The sequence below is a fragment of the Rhineura floridana genome, chromosome 11, assembly GCF_030035675.1.
Source record: "Rhineura floridana isolate rRhiFlo1 chromosome 11, rRhiFlo1.hap2, whole genome shotgun sequence".
Lineage (NCBI taxonomy): Eukaryota > Metazoa > Chordata > Lepidosauria > Squamata > Rhineuridae > Rhineura > Rhineura floridana.
The window spans coordinates 67,915,134-67,928,030 of NC_084490.1; the positions used below are offsets into that span (position 1 = coordinate 67,915,134).

Consider the following 12,897-nt stretch of genomic DNA (forward strand, 5'->3'; position numbering starts at 1 on the left):
CACCAGACTTTGATTTCACTTGAGACAGTCATGGCTTCCCTCAGAGAATCCTGGGAAGTCTAGTTTGTGAAGGGTGCTGAGAAGAGACTCCTGTTCCACTGAGAGAGCTCCAGCGGCCAGACTGGTTTAACAGTCAGCCACTCTGATTGAAGGTCTGTGAGGGGAACAGGGCATCTCCTAGCAACTCTCAGCACCCTTCACTAACTACACTTCCCAGGATTCTTTTGAGAGAAGCCATGACTATCCCAAGTGAACTAAAGGCCTGGTGTGGATGTGGCCAGGGACAGCTTTGTTTTAAATTTGGGTGGGAGGCTACATGTGCCTGCTGTAGATGAAAAGGTAGGGGAAACGCTGAAAAGCAATGATACTGTTCACAGTGTTTTCCTTTTGGAAAGGAAAGGGGCTTCCTCTCTGCCCAGTGCCCACCCACCCAATCTCCTACCCTCCTTGCCCCTCCCCCGGGTCAGTGTTGGACTACGACCTGGAAGACCAGGGTTCGAATCCCCACACAGCCATGAAGCTGACTGGGTGACCTTGGTCCAGTCACTGCCTGTCAGCCTCAGAGGAAGGCAATGGTAAACCACCTCTGAATACCGCTTACCATTAAATCCCGATTCATAGCGCCGCCATAAGTTAGGATCGACTTGGAGGCAGTACCTTTCCATTTTCAAATATGATTGCACAGAAATAAATCCCATTGAACTCAAAAAGTATGCAAATGATCAACCCCACCCCTCCCTTCTCCTCCCATCCCCTCCCTCTTGCCCCTTCCCTCCCCCTCCCCTTCCTCCTCCCCATGGTCAGTTTTACCTATTCTAACCATGATTGCATAGGAGTAAATTCCACTGAACTCAATAAGCATGCAAATGATCAGACCTGCCTTTCCCCTCCTTCCACTCTCCCCTCCCCTCTTCTTTCTTCCTCCTCCCCTGCCCACTCCAGCCCTCTCTCCCTCCCCTCCCGGTCGGTCAGTTTTCCCTATCCTAAGCATGATTGCATGGGAGTAAATCGCACTGAACTCAATAAACATGCAAATGATCAAATCTCCCCTCCCACACCTGCCTGCTCCCATCCCCCTCCTCCCCTCTGCCCTTCCTCCCCTCCCTCCTCCTCCCCTCTCTCCTCCTCCCTTCCCCATCCCCTGTGGTTAGTTTCACCTATTCTAAGCATGATTGCACGAGAGTAAACTCAGTAAGCATACAAATGATCAATCCATTCTCAGCGAACTTGGAAAGGATCCCATTTCTTACCTCCCGGATTAAAAAGCAGAGAAATTCACTAATAGGCAAAAAAACTTGCAGTTGAATGCACCAGGGGAGCAGGAGACCTGACCTCCTCTCTGAGATATTGTACTGCCCTACAAATTTGTCAAAATGCAAACAGAATTTGGGTTGGTCTGGTGCATTCAGTATAACTGCCCAATTTCACTGCTTTTTAAAGTTTGATAGAAATATCTGTGGGCTACAGGTACATTCTTAAACTGCCAGTTTTTTTGCCTATTAGTGAATTTATATTATAATTCCTGGGAAACAGAGAAAATATTAATCATGAAACTAACTCTTTATTGGCCTCCCATCCATTGCCTTCCTCAGAATGTACTGGCTGTACCGCATTTTGTCTTTCTTTCTGGAACATAACTTTCTACTGCCTCTTTTTACTCCTCCACTTTAGGACAAAATTTCTATTATTTATTAGAGGCAAGGCACTTTCTCCTTATGTTTTGATCTTATTAATGGAGGAAATTGATAAATCAAAGTTGTATGTTCACTATTGCCTGCTTATTTAAGATATGGTCTTGCATTCCTTTTGTTGATCTTTGCTATGAGGGCAGGACTGCACAGGAGTCAAGAGTTCAGCTCCTCCTTCTGGTCTTCAGTCCATTCCTGCCTTTGTCCAAGGTGGATCTCTCCTAGCCTTCGCCTTGCTAGTCCGTGTTTTCCTTTCTCTGGCGAGTGAGTGTTGTTGTTGTTGCCTTGCCGTTCGTTTTTTCTTCCTTAAAAATAAATAAATAAATACAAACTCTTGCTCTGTGTTCGGCTTCCCTTGTTTTGCTGCTTCTGTGTGGACATTGTCTTCTGTCTGTTTTTTCCTTGCAGAGCTCCTCTTCCCAGTAGAGCTTGCAGCTGTATCTCCCTTCCCCTCAGCAAATCTAGCAGTGGCAGTTCCACCTTTATTTATTTATTTATTTATTTATTTATTTAATTTCATTTATAAATCGCCCATAGCCAGTGGCTCCCTGAGCGGTGTACAACATACATTATACTACAATAAGTCAACAAAAATCACTAAATATAGAATACAGATACATAATAACACAAACAATATTTAAGATAACTAAAACATTAAGACATTAAAATACATAACAGTATATTAAAATGTATTAAAATGCATTAAAATGCCTGGGAGAATAGGAAGGTTTTAGCCTGGCGCCGAAAGGATAACAACGTAGGCGCCAGGCGTACCTCCTCGGGGAGACTGTTCCACAATTCGGGGGCCACCACAGAAAAGCATTTATAAGGCTTTTTTTTACCGTGCCTTAAGCAATTTTTTTTCTGAGTGGCTCCTCTGTGGTTCAAGGTTTTTGGTTTCTGCATATCCATTACACCCCCATTCGTGTGTGTGTGTTGACTTTTGGATACTGCACCTCTCTACCATGTGCATGTATACCATGGTCAGTCCAGCTGGACTTGTGGATCTTACTGACCAGCCCTGCAAGGTGGCATAGCAGGCTTCCTCTCAGCCTTTGCCTGCACAGTCCAAGCATAGTCACAAGGTGCCCAAGTGCAAAATTTCCAAGCAGCTGGCCTCTAAAGCTACATATAAATCTAAGCATTCTGAGAATTAGACAGCTGCCAGGCAAGCCTGTTACTTGGGCACTCCTGTCCCTAGGGGTTCGCCGCCTTCTGATATCACCATGGAGGAGGAACTACTGTCTAAGGAGGATGTCCAAGGACTTGCTTCACCAGGAGGGCTTCTTGGCATCTTCACCAGAGTCGGCTGTGGAGACCTTGTCCAAGTGCCTGGAATCCGTGAGTGGATGGATGGGAAGGAACAAGCTGAAGCTGAACCCTGATAAGACCGAGGTGCTGCTTGTGGGGGACAAAAGAAGGTTGGGAGAAGTTGACCTGAAGTTCAATGGGGTGAGTTTACCCTTGAAGGACCAGGTCCGCAGCCTTGGGGTTGTACTTGCTTCCAGGCTGTCCATGGAGGCTCAGATTTCGGCAGTGAGCCGGGCAGCCTGGTATCAACTACACCTCATACGAAGGCTGCAACCCTACCTTCCTGTTCATCAGCTCCCACCGGTAGTACACGCCCTGGTCACCTCTCGTTTGGATTACTGTAATGCGCTCTACGTGGGGTTACCCTTGAAAACGGTCCGGAAACTACAACTTATACAAAATGCGGCGGCTCGACTACTTACGAATAGTCGCCGCCGGGATCACATCACACCAGTGTTGTTCGATCTACACTGGCTTCCAGTTGTTTTCCGGGCCCAATTCAAGGTGTTGGTATTAACCTTTAAATCCCTATATGGTCTCGGCCCAGTTTATCTTACGGAGTGCCTTCAACGCCACCAATTATGCCGCCCGACAAGATCAGCCACACAGGGCCTTCTCTCAATCCCGCCGACAAAAACAGCCAGGTTGGCGGGTACTAGAGAGAGGGCATTCTCAGTGGCGGCCCCCACCCTCTGGAACTCCCTCCCACAAGATCTCCGGCATGCCTCTTCCCTAAATACATTTCGTAAAGCCTTAAAGACCTGGCTCTTTCAACAGGCCTTTGGGATTTCCGGGGAGGGTTAATTACTGGATTGAATTGCCTCCTATCCTGTTTTAATATCATTGTCTGCAGCTCTACTGTTTTTCTATTGTTTTTATATTGTACTATTGTATTTTATCTTATTGTGTTTTAACTGCTGTACGTTGCCTAGAGCGGCCATTGGCCAGATAGGCGACACAGAAATTAAATTTATTTATTTATTTATTATTATTATTATCAGTCTGACAAAACTGTATCTCCCATGTGCCGATACCTCCTGCTCACAGATGGATCATGAGGTTTGCATATGGCCCTGCTCACTTCCAGTACCAGGCCCTGCCTTTTGGCCTCTCAAAAGCTCTGAGAGTATTTACAAAGATTATGGTTACCCTGGTGGCACACCTTTGCCTTAAGGGTATTTATCACCATTCCAGGAAGACTTTATGGTGTGTGCAGGTAGTTTTGCTCAAGCATCTGTTCATGTGTGCACCACTGTGACAATCCTGAGAGACCACGGTTTTCTGGTTCCCTTGGAAAAGTCATCTCTCCCCAACTCAGTGAATCCAGCACTTTGAGGTTATGTTGGACACAGTATGAGCCATGTTTTATCTGTCTCTAGAGCGGATCTCATCAATCAGGGATATGGCATGGTTCCTGATGTCTCAGAGAGTGGTCGATTAATGCTCCTGGCAAAAGCCCTGGGTCTGTTTGTGTCAACCATCCAGATCATTCCTTGGCTCGCCACCACACCCGCCGACTTCAGTGGGTGCTCCTGCCTTTTCAGCTAGACATTGTCAACTCCAGTCACAGGAAGTTCCCTATCTCTCCGTTCATGTGGGCCTCTTTCCGGTGGTAGAGGTCAGCCCAGAATCTTCAGAGGGATGCCCTGTTCCAACAGCCCGAGAGGACCCTGATGACAACAGATGTCAGTCTGCTTGAGTGGGGTGCCCACCGCAATTCCTAGCTTGTTCAGGGCACATGGGCCATGTTTGAGGGGGCGGGGCTCACAGCATCAGATGGTTGGAATTGAGGGTGGTGCATCTGCCTAAGCTCCATTTTCACCAAAAGTTTCAGTTGATTCATGTTCGTGTCCAGACCAACAGCACCAGCGTGAAGGTGCATTTTGAACCATCAGGAGGCACTCAGTCAAGGACTCTTCAGGCAAAGTTCACTCTTATATTTAATTGGACTGAGCATCATCTGCATTTATTGTAGGTGGAGCATCTCAGCGGTGAGTTGCATGTAATGGCTGACTTGCTCAGCAGGCAGCAAGTAAGCTGTGGGAATGGCAACTACATCCTGAAGATTTTCACCAGTTACATTGATTTGGCCACCTGACTGTGGATCTGTTTGCTTCAAGTCAAAATGCACCGCTCCCCCAGTTTTTCTCGAGGTACTAAGTGGCAGGTGCCAAGCAGCAATTGACGTTCTTTTAGCACCCTGACTAAATGGCCTACTCTGCCTGTTTCCTCCTGTACTGATGTTAGGTTGGATGCTGTGGAAACTTCAGCAGGAACATGTTCAGCTAGTTCTTCTAGTTCCATACTGGCCTTTGTTGGCCATGGTTTTCAGACCTCTTCAGCATGTCTGTCAGGGATCCTTGGAGGTTACCAGTGAGGCTGGATCTTTTTCCTCTCGGGCCCATTTGGCCTGCAGACCCTAATTGGTTGAATCGGACAGCCTGACTTTTTTTTAAAAGGTTAAAACCCTTGTGTCCAATTCCAGCTACTTGAAATGTTACCATTGATTTTTTTATGGTCTGCTCTCACATCCGGTTCTGGGACCATTTTAAAAATAGCTGCTCAGTTTGAACCAAGGAATGACCTATCCCAACAGTGGGCTATCTCAACCTGTCCAACACGCTCTACCCTTTTTATATCTGTTTTTCCATGGATGTTGTCAATACTATCCTAGCTTCTAGGCAGCCTTCTACCATCTGAATCTGTCAAAATACATGGTTGTCCTTTTCCAGCTGGGGTGTCTGAGGCACTCATCCTTTTAGAGCCACAGTACAGGAAGTCTTGGATTTTCTACATAAGGAGCTTAAAATGGGGTTGAAACCTAACACCCTGCACCAGCAACTTTCTGCAATCTTGTCAGTCTTTACTGTCAAACTGTCGCAAGTTTCGCTGGGCTCTCATCCATTGATTAAACATTTCTAGAAGGGGGCAGCCTTACTTTCATCACCTGTGATTCACTGGCTCCCCTTGTGGAATTTACAGAAGGTGCTGCAAGCCCCGCAACACCTTCCTTTTGGGCCTTTCAAGCCTGTGTCCCTGCAAATTCTCTTCTTCAAAGTGCTTTCTTGTAGCCATTGCCTTAGCATGATGAGTGTCAGAGTTGGGGGCTTTGTCCACAGCTCATCATTTGTGTGTTTTTCACAAGAACTCTTGTTGCTTTATGCATTGATCTGTTGTTTCAACCTAAATTGAACTCTATCTTCCATTGCAACTAGGACATAATTTTACCATCCTTTTATCCCAGTCCTTCTGAAGAATGCCAAATAAACCTTATGGAGAAGGCCTGGCATTCACTCAACGTATGTAGAGCCCTCAAAATCTACCTTGCTTGTACCCATGACATCCGTTTGAGTCGCTATTCATCTCCTTTAGTCAAGGAAAGTAGGGAAGAAAGTATTGACATCTACTTTATCCTGTTCGCTGTGGGTCTGTATGCCCTGGCCTACAAGTCACTTTAGCTCCCAGTGCCTTATAACATCACAGCACACTCCACTCCACACTCTACAAGAACATTTGCGACTAATGCTCCCCTTGTGGACATTTGTAGGGCTGCTGTACGGTCTACTCCTAAAGCACTACAAAATAGATTGGTGCGCCTCATCTGATGGCCTTCTGTGGGAGGCATGTTTTACAGCTACAGTTTTACAGATCCAGGCAGCCCTACTGGGACTGCTTTGATACATTCCACCTCATGGGATGCTACTTGGAAAAAATAGACCATTGTTCTCACTTAAAAGGTGGTTTTCCCGGTTTTATCATGCCTTCATAGCCCTCCCTATTTGGGGGCTCCCTATCTGCTTTTTTTTCCTGACCATGTTTTTTTCTAATGGTATTTTTCCAGTTAAAGCCTGTATATTATGCTTATCTCTTATTATGCTACGACTGTTTTTACTCTACTGTATTTGTGAGTCAAGATTGTGTTGCAATGTGTCATTGCTGCTCCTTCCTTTTCTTGTTTTTTCTGTGTTTGTTCATGTTCACCATTATGCTGGTCATTGGGGTGCTAGAAGTGAATCCTGTGTCAGTCTCATGTGGAATGGACTAGAGTGAGGACCAGAAGAAGCAACTCAGGTCTTAACTCCTGTGCATTCCTGCCTTCAGATGCTAGGTGACGCTATAGCCCACCTGATGGCATGAAACCTGGAAAATTACCTTTCAAGTGAGACCAATGATCCATTCTCCTATTGATCACTTGCAGAAAATTTACCCCATCTTCATCCTCCTTAGAATAATCAATTTCCAGAACAAAATATTATTGTTTGTAACCAAAAAACCATTCACTAATAGGCAAAAAAACGTGCAGTTTAAGAATGTACCTATAACTCACAGCTATTTCTATCAAACTTTAAAAAGCAGGGAAATTGGGCAGCTATAGTGAATGCACTAGGGGAGCAGGAGACCTGACCTCCTCTCTGAGATATTGTACTGCCCTACAAATTGGTCAAAATGCAAACACCATTTGGGTTGGGTTTTTCAAAGTCCAATCCACTTGCTGTGTATCTTGGAAGAATTTGGTAACGTGCCTCTGAGCGTATGGTGAGTGGTGGCACCTATGGCGACCCTTTGAATAGGGTTTTCTTGGTAAACTGTATTCAGAGGTGGTTTCACCATTGCCTTCCTCTGAGGCTGAGAGGCAGTGATTGGCCCAAGCTCATCCAGTCAGCTTCATGGCTGTGTGGGGATTTGAACCCTGGTCTCCCAGGTCATAGTCCAGCACTGACCCAGGGAAGAGGCAGGGAGGGGAGGGGGAGATTAGGTGGGTGGGCACTGGGCAGAAGGGAAGCCCCTTTCCTTTCCAAAAAGAAAACATTGTGAACAGTATCATTCTTTTTCAGGCTTTCCCCCACCTTTTTATTCTACAGCAGACACATGTAGCCTACCACCCAAATTTAAAGCAAAGCTGTCCCTGGCCACATCCACACCAAGCCTTTATTTCACTTGGGAGAGTCATGGCTTCTGTCAAAGAATCCTGGGAAGTGTAGTGCCTCTCAGCACCCTCCACAAACTAGACTTCCCAGGATTCTTTGGGGGAAGCTATGACTGCCTCAAATGAAATCAAAGTCTGGTGTGGGTGTGGCCCCCTGATTAGGCAAGCCCAGCAGCTGTGAGTCTGGCTTTTAGAACACTGACAGTTGGTTCTTACTGAGCATGCCTGACATCATTCAGTTCAATGCAAAATTTCTTAAATTCACTTCCGGGAAGGATTGCTTCGCTTGTGCCTGCCTCTGAGACGAGCTGTCGCCTCAGAGGAAGCTTTTTCAGTTTTAAAACCAGTCAAAAGGTTTTTTTTGACTGGTAAAAACTTTCTCCCAGGCAAGGGAGAAACCAAGAGATCATCCACAAACTTCGTTGTGTTTGTTGGGGGACTTGAATTCATTAGGATTGCCTATGAATGAAGGACCAGCCAGCAACGTCGGACGGAGCCAGGGAATTTCAAGCAAGCTCAAACTGATTAAGCGAGACGTTTTTCTTTTCTTCAAAGAAAAACAGATTTTAACAGGCAAGCATTCTTCTGTCTATCCTTATCATTTGGCTTAAATTGTTGCAGTAAAAGAGATTTGTTAAAAGAATCAGCAGTAAAGAATCCCTGGGTGAGTTATAACTTTTCTCTTTTATACACGGAATTAAGGCGGAAGGAAATCGAAATAGCTTATCTTTGTTTTTATTGCAAAAAGCTGGCCTGGAATTGAGCATTATAAAGATACAAACGGATGAGAGACATCTAATCTGAGGAGAAAAAATTTGATTTATATGAACTTTTGAGTATTATATGTCTGGGACTATTTTTTCTGGTCTACTTCATTTTGAAGAATCTGCTTGTTCTTTATGCCACTAACTATTTGGATGCTGTGAACTAAATTTGTTTTGCATTCTTGGACACATAAGAGATAAGGCAGTTTGTGCTGTCTACATTATGATGTCATCAGGTTTGGAATATTAACTCCTTTGTTGCTGGAAAAAGAAATAAATTGCTCTTTGCTTGGGAATAGTGCTATATTGGAAATTGAAGGGTTTTTTTTATCTTGGTTTTAAAAATGACAATTAAGAAAGTGGCTGAGACCCTGGATGTAAATATGTTTCAGAAAATAATGGATGAGATTGAGATAACGAAACATGAACTGAGACATGGCAAACAAGAGATGAAAATTGAATTTGGCAAAATGAAGCAGGAGCTGAAAGAAATAGGGGATTTTATGAGAGAGGAGGTTGATGAGATCAAAGATATAACTAGACAAGCAATAGAAGAAGAAAGAAAAATTAAAGGGAAGATGCAAGTCCTGGAGATTGGAACAGATATATCAAATGTGGAACTGGAAAAAGATTTGGAGTTTATGGACCTTAGAGATAAAGATTACTGTTTGGAATTCAGCGTTGTCCCTGAAGAAATTGATGAAGATATCAGAGATAAAGCTATCAATGTTTCGAAAAAATTTCTGGACTGGAATGATGTGATGGAGCTTGAAACAGAGAAAATTTATAAAATTAATTACAGATATGTGACAATGGAAAAACTCTCAAGAGATGTGCTAGTGCATTTCGTAAAAAAGAGGAACAGAGATATGACTTTACAACAACATTTCAGTAACACATTCAGAATTGATGGCAAGGAAATATTTGTGAGGAAGGAAATTCCCATCAGACTCTTATTATATGACTATGACAGCAAGATTATTATGGATGCAAGGATGGAAGATGGAATTAATACTGATAATGGAAGAATGGCTATTGAAATTACTGGACCTAGCAGACTTGATGAGATGGATTAATCGACATGTTTATTTGGAAAAAAATCGATGGATATATTTCTCAAGGAGTGGAAACCTCTCTTTGACTTTTTGCGGAAAGAATAAAGTGATGTTAATGAGATTTGATGATTAATTAAGATAACTACTGGAGGAAAGTGATTTTGTAATATATTAAGAGACAGGTTTGTTATATATTATAGACCTATAACTGATCTGCGACAAATCGGAAGTCAACATTTTATTTTATTGTATTAGTTATTAATTTGTTTTTTTGTTTTGTTTTGTGTTTGAAACTTTGAATAAAAATTAATGAAAAAAACAAACCAACATTTCTTAAATTAATTAAAAAGCAGCCAGGCACTGTTTTAACTTTTAAACTGTAGAAGATGAAGGTCAGAGTATGGGACAAGGTCAGTAATAGGAGTACAGGTTCTCTGTGAACATGGCTGATTTTTAATGAATTTCAACAGATTATGAGAACTCTGACAGAAAAAAGTCCAAAAGGGCTCTGCGGGTTTTTTCTCTCTTTTTACACTTTGAACTCTTGATTCTCTCTGTTTTGTGTATCGCCATGAAAATTGATAGGGTTGTTAAGCAAGCATTCAGGACTATAAGTTTTGTAACATTTTGTTTTGAAATGAGCTTATGGGAAGCATCAGAATGGCATGGGGGTATTTTCTATTTAACATTGTGGAATGTGAAAAATCCACGCTGGCTATAGTATGCCGCCACTCTCGTGGCTGTATAATCGCCTCCAACTGCACTTATATTTACTTTGGACTAGACTTACCCAATGATCATTCAACAAAATGTTTTAAATACAGTATACAGAATTGAGAGACAAGCACTTCTGGTTGTCAGAGACAGAGGACAAACAATGGGATTGTTATCCTCCAGTCTTGCCGTTACTGGAGCAGCTGGTTAGTCTCTACTGGAGATAGACTGTTCAGTTATGTGGAACTTGGGTCTTCCTGGGAAATACTGTCTTATAAAAACTGTTTGTGCTAGTTAGACCAAATGTGTATATGTTAACACTGAAATGGAAATATACAATGCATACAGGAAATCAGTTTTGACTTATATTAAAGTAGAATCTACAGATACAGATATCCTTAAGTATATGTCCATATTCCCAGTGTTTAGCACTGGGTAATCTGCATAATCATACAAATATGCCTAGCTGCTCTCCAAGTGGACAGAATGTGGAGTAGTTCCAAATAATCTGTACTACAGATTTAAACATTGCGGTTCCACTTTTTGCTGCAAGATAGCCTTGTAATGCTATTTGTTTGCAGTAGAAAAAACAATCTTGCAACTATTTGTAGCATTGTGTAAATATTGTTAAAGTTGTCCAAGATTACATTCTTTTTTTGCTGTTTTCCAAATGAAATGTATATATTTAAATAAGTTAAAAATATTCTCCCAGCTCTCTAAAACTTATTTGTAATTCTTTTATCTGCTTCCCCCTTCCCTTCCTCATAGATTGACCAGACCTCAGTTAGCTCTCAGTTAAGCTTCACTGAATTTAGATGAGGCACAATGGCAACTGATCAATCAACTACAAAACAGCTCCAAAACTAAATTGTTACAGTTAGCATATACCACCTGTATGCTATATCCTCTTTAGCCTTTAAAGTAAAAAGGATTTTTTGTTGTTATTTTGAAAGAGCACTTCTAGACCAAGCTAGATATGATGATGATAAGAGTTACACTGTCAGATCTCTCTACGTATTTTTCCTTGGCTAAAAGCCAGGTGCTAGGAGATGGTTAAGATCTCGGTCCCAACTTAAATCCCCACCCCACCAAAAAGCAATCAGCCTTAGAAAGGAAAAGAGACAGGTACTCATATCATACTGTTCACATATGGAAAGAAGCCCAAGAAAAGAGTATCATCATTACAGAAGACACACTAAAAAAAGGATTTCTGTACACTTTGCGTTGCAGCTCATAAACATAACCTTTGAGACAAACATTAACTCATTGATTCATCTTGTGGCAAGACTGGAGGTACTTGTAAAAAAGCTTTGCCAGGGTGGAGGAGAGAAACTCAAGCCTACTCACATGTTTTTGCCGCTGTTGGATAAAGAATTTCTTCCGCTTAAAAGAAATTTTTATTATGTTCACCCTGAAAAGAAACAGGTTACACTAAGACATATTTGAAAAAGTACAATTTAAACAAACATTGATAGAATGTAGGCACAAGAGTGCACATTAGATTCTTATTCTAAAGTGAGTTACACCTTAAGAAAGTTCACAGAAGAAAACTGCCCCCCCCAGTGCCTTCCAAAAGCCTCTCTGCAAAGTCAAGGGACTCTCCTGAAGAATGAGGGGTTGCTGTGCAGCAGGGGTCTGCTAGGGAAGGGGGAATTCCCTCCCTTGACTGGAAGTCCCTACATCATTCCACATTGTTCAGAAGGGCCCCTAGATGCTCTAGAGAGGCTTTTTTGGGGGTGCAAATGGCTGTATTGGGGAGGAAGGGACAATAAACTTTCCTTCCATGAATTTCCTTAAGTTAACATAACTTAAATGTAAGCCAATGACTTAAAACTGCTCAGATACAGTTTAAATACATGTGAAATGTAATCAGAATGACAAGAATCAAAACATTAGTAGGAACTAAATTCAAAGTAACTACCCAGGATATAGATATATATATATATATGAGAAAACCTTTTTTCCAAAGTCTTAAAGTGAAAAGGGTATTCTACATTCAACATTGCTTTCTTGCGTAAATCCACTCATCCAATACCCTTACAATTTTCATATAAGCAATAAAAATGTTATAATAGTTAATTTCAGATAGTATTGAAGTTATTTGTGCACAGTCAGCACTTTAACAAACACAAATTCTTTCTAGGAAACAGGAGTGGACTGGGTTGCACAATTACCAACAGACTCCCATGTTCTACTCTAGCAAGCCCCATCCATCAAAACTAGCTGGCAATACTGTCAAGTGAGCTTGGACTATATACCTATCAAGAGACAGTACCTGAATCCAGTAACATTCTTAGCATTCCTCAGTCTAAAAAGCTGCTCTGCACATCCAGGGTACAGGAGTGGCACATTCCATTCTGTTTGGCTGTCTACAGACGCTTCCTATTGCTATCAGTACAGATGCTGGAGGAATTTGATATTTGTGAATTCCAATACAA

At 42.4% G+C, this 12,897-nt stretch overlaps 1 protein-coding gene across 14 annotated transcripts in view; it reads right to left on the bottom strand.

The window, feature by feature from the left end:
* Positions 1-12,897, bottom strand: part of PTPN3 (protein tyrosine phosphatase non-receptor type 3) — a 229,171-nt gene that overhangs the window by 102,882 nt on the left and 113,392 nt on the right. For all 14 annotated transcript variants that reach the window (XR_009758410.1, XR_009758412.1, XR_009758411.1 and 11 more), the window contains one exon: positions 11,807-11,870. Coding sequence is in view for 10 of the 14 variants with exons in the window: in XM_061589650.1 (XP_061445634.1) it covers positions 11,807-11,870 (64 nt within the window). In the remaining 4 variants the exon portion in view is untranslated. The remainder of the gene's footprint in view (positions 1-11,806; positions 11,871-12,897) is intronic.